General features: G+C 31.5%; 1 protein-coding gene across 1 annotated transcript in view; it reads left to right on the forward strand.

Moving 5' to 3' along the window:
- Window positions 1–1144: 1144 nt before the first annotated feature.
- The window catches only part of LOC100816384 (WAT1-related protein At4g28040), a gene marked incomplete in the record, with an annotated part of 2247 nt that continues 1323 nt past the window's right edge, over window positions 1145–2068 (forward strand). The window contains 4 exon segments of the mRNA XM_014770152.3: window positions 1145–1389; window positions 1480–1548; window positions 1656–1772; window positions 1941–2068. Coding sequence (XP_014625638.1) covers window positions 1208–1389; window positions 1480–1548; window positions 1656–1772; window positions 1941–2068 — 496 coding nt within the window.

Here is a 2068-nt window from a genome sequence, read left to right on the forward strand (position 1 = left end):
ATTCTTATAAATAAAAAATCAAAAAGTATTTACCAAAATATTTATAAATTATTTATCAATAAAATTTTTACATCAGTGATGTACCTGCTTTTAAATATGAATTTGTTTTTCATCCACTAAATCATTTTTTTTGCTGGTCTAATAATTTTTGACTTAGCCAGCACTGGCGTGGACATCCTATCTTCCTAATGAGACTGATTGGACTTTGTCCCTTTGCGCCACATGGCAATTGGCATTATTCACCTAACCTTTTTATGTAGGAAATGTCATTCTAATTTCTAAGGCTAGCAAAACATAAATGATTCAACATCATACATTTGATCGAGTTATTGCTTTCTTACTAGAAGCTTCGCATATTTATTTTTCTTTATTTCTTTTAAACGTGTATAGGTGTATTTCATCTTTCCATGATCTCTAATCTCCGCGTATCCTTCAAATGATAGCCTTATCTTTGGTACCTATTCACCAACGTGGATGTGTCCCTCTTCATTAATTTGTCTATTTTGTCGACTCTGTATTTTTATTTTTATTTTTTCTATTTTTGCTTTTTGGGGCTACAAGTTCAAGTTGTTCCGTTCTTTTGAGTGTTTAACGGTAGTAATTGAGGCATACTTATCTTTCACATTTGTCTTTATTAGATATGATATGTATGGTAGAAATTAACTTTCAAATTATCAATAACTTTTCAGGTTGAATTTCTTAGTAAAAGGCTACATTTAATAGTATAAGTTTGTTTTTTACCTGCATTAATGTGAAAAAAATATTATTCTTAATTAAATATATTCTGAACAACAATTTTTAATTCATTTTTTATATGTACTAACAATCTAGTAAAAAGGATTAATTTCTTAAAGTAATGAGTCAGTCAGAAGATTCAAATCCTGCATTTAATGTATAACAATATGTACTCATAAAATATGTATAGCAATATTTCAAACTGAGTTGTCATCAGGAAAAATATTTATGAGAGTGTAAAAAAAGAGATGTTGTTAGCATTTCTCATATATAAAAATAAAAATCTTGTTATGTTAATCATCTTATTTCAAACTTCTTTTATATTTCTCTCTTAATAATGATAAAATTATAGAAAACTGGTATACAAACTGAGTTTGTCTTGATATAAATAGATCCATCCCCCTTCTCTTCCTCTTCATATATGTAATAGAAGGTGTCAAAACACTTCAACTTTAGGCTCCATCTCAAAAAAATGGGTGGTTTAGCTAGCAATCTTCCTCTAATTGTTATGGTGGGTCTGCAAATTCATTATGCAGCACTTGCTATATTCACAAGAGCCGCTTTGTTAGATGGATTGAGTACGACGGTCTTTGTAGTGTACAGGCAAGGCATAGCCACTTTGGCTTTGGCGCCTATGTTTTTCTCTCCTAAGCGGTAATAATTAAACCACTTTTTTCTTTTCTTTATAGCTTAGTCTCATCCTCTTTCACTCACTCACATATACATGCTTGCTTTTGATAACAGGAGACAATCAGTGAAAGATTCTTTGGGATTCAGGAGCTTCTTTTTGATGTTTGTGACCGCTCTTGTTGGGTACAGTCTGTCAAAATCATTTGTACCATGCTGTTGATTTTATACCTAAGAGAAAATTTTAAAACTTACCCTTAATTTCTATTTTTACTTCTTTTTTTTCCTTGCAGAGTCACAGCAAATCAGAATGCATACTTTAAAGGTTTATTTTATGCATCCTCTACTGCAGCTACCGCTATGAGTAATCTGATACCAGCATTAACGTTTGTAATTGCGGCAATTGCGGGGTAATGACTCAAAGGATATACATGCAGTTACAAGCATGACAAGAAAAAAAAGGATTCAAAGCATAATTATTAATTACATAACCTAAAATAGAAAATAATTAACTAACAGTGTAACAGTAAATCATATTCTTTTGCTGATACTCGTTTTCTTGAATTTTAATGAGTCAGATTTGAGAAAGTTGACATAAGCTTAAGAAGCACGGCCAAGATATTAGGGACAGTTTGTTGCGTCGCTGGAGCCTTAACCATGGCTTTGGTCAAAGGACAGAAGCTGTTACACACAGAGTTCCTTCCTT

This window comes from Glycine max, chromosome 17, assembly GCF_000004515.6.
Source record: "Glycine max cultivar Williams 82 chromosome 17, Glycine_max_v4.0, whole genome shotgun sequence".
In the NCBI taxonomy this organism is placed as follows: domain Eukaryota; kingdom Viridiplantae; phylum Streptophyta; class Magnoliopsida; order Fabales; family Fabaceae; genus Glycine; species Glycine max.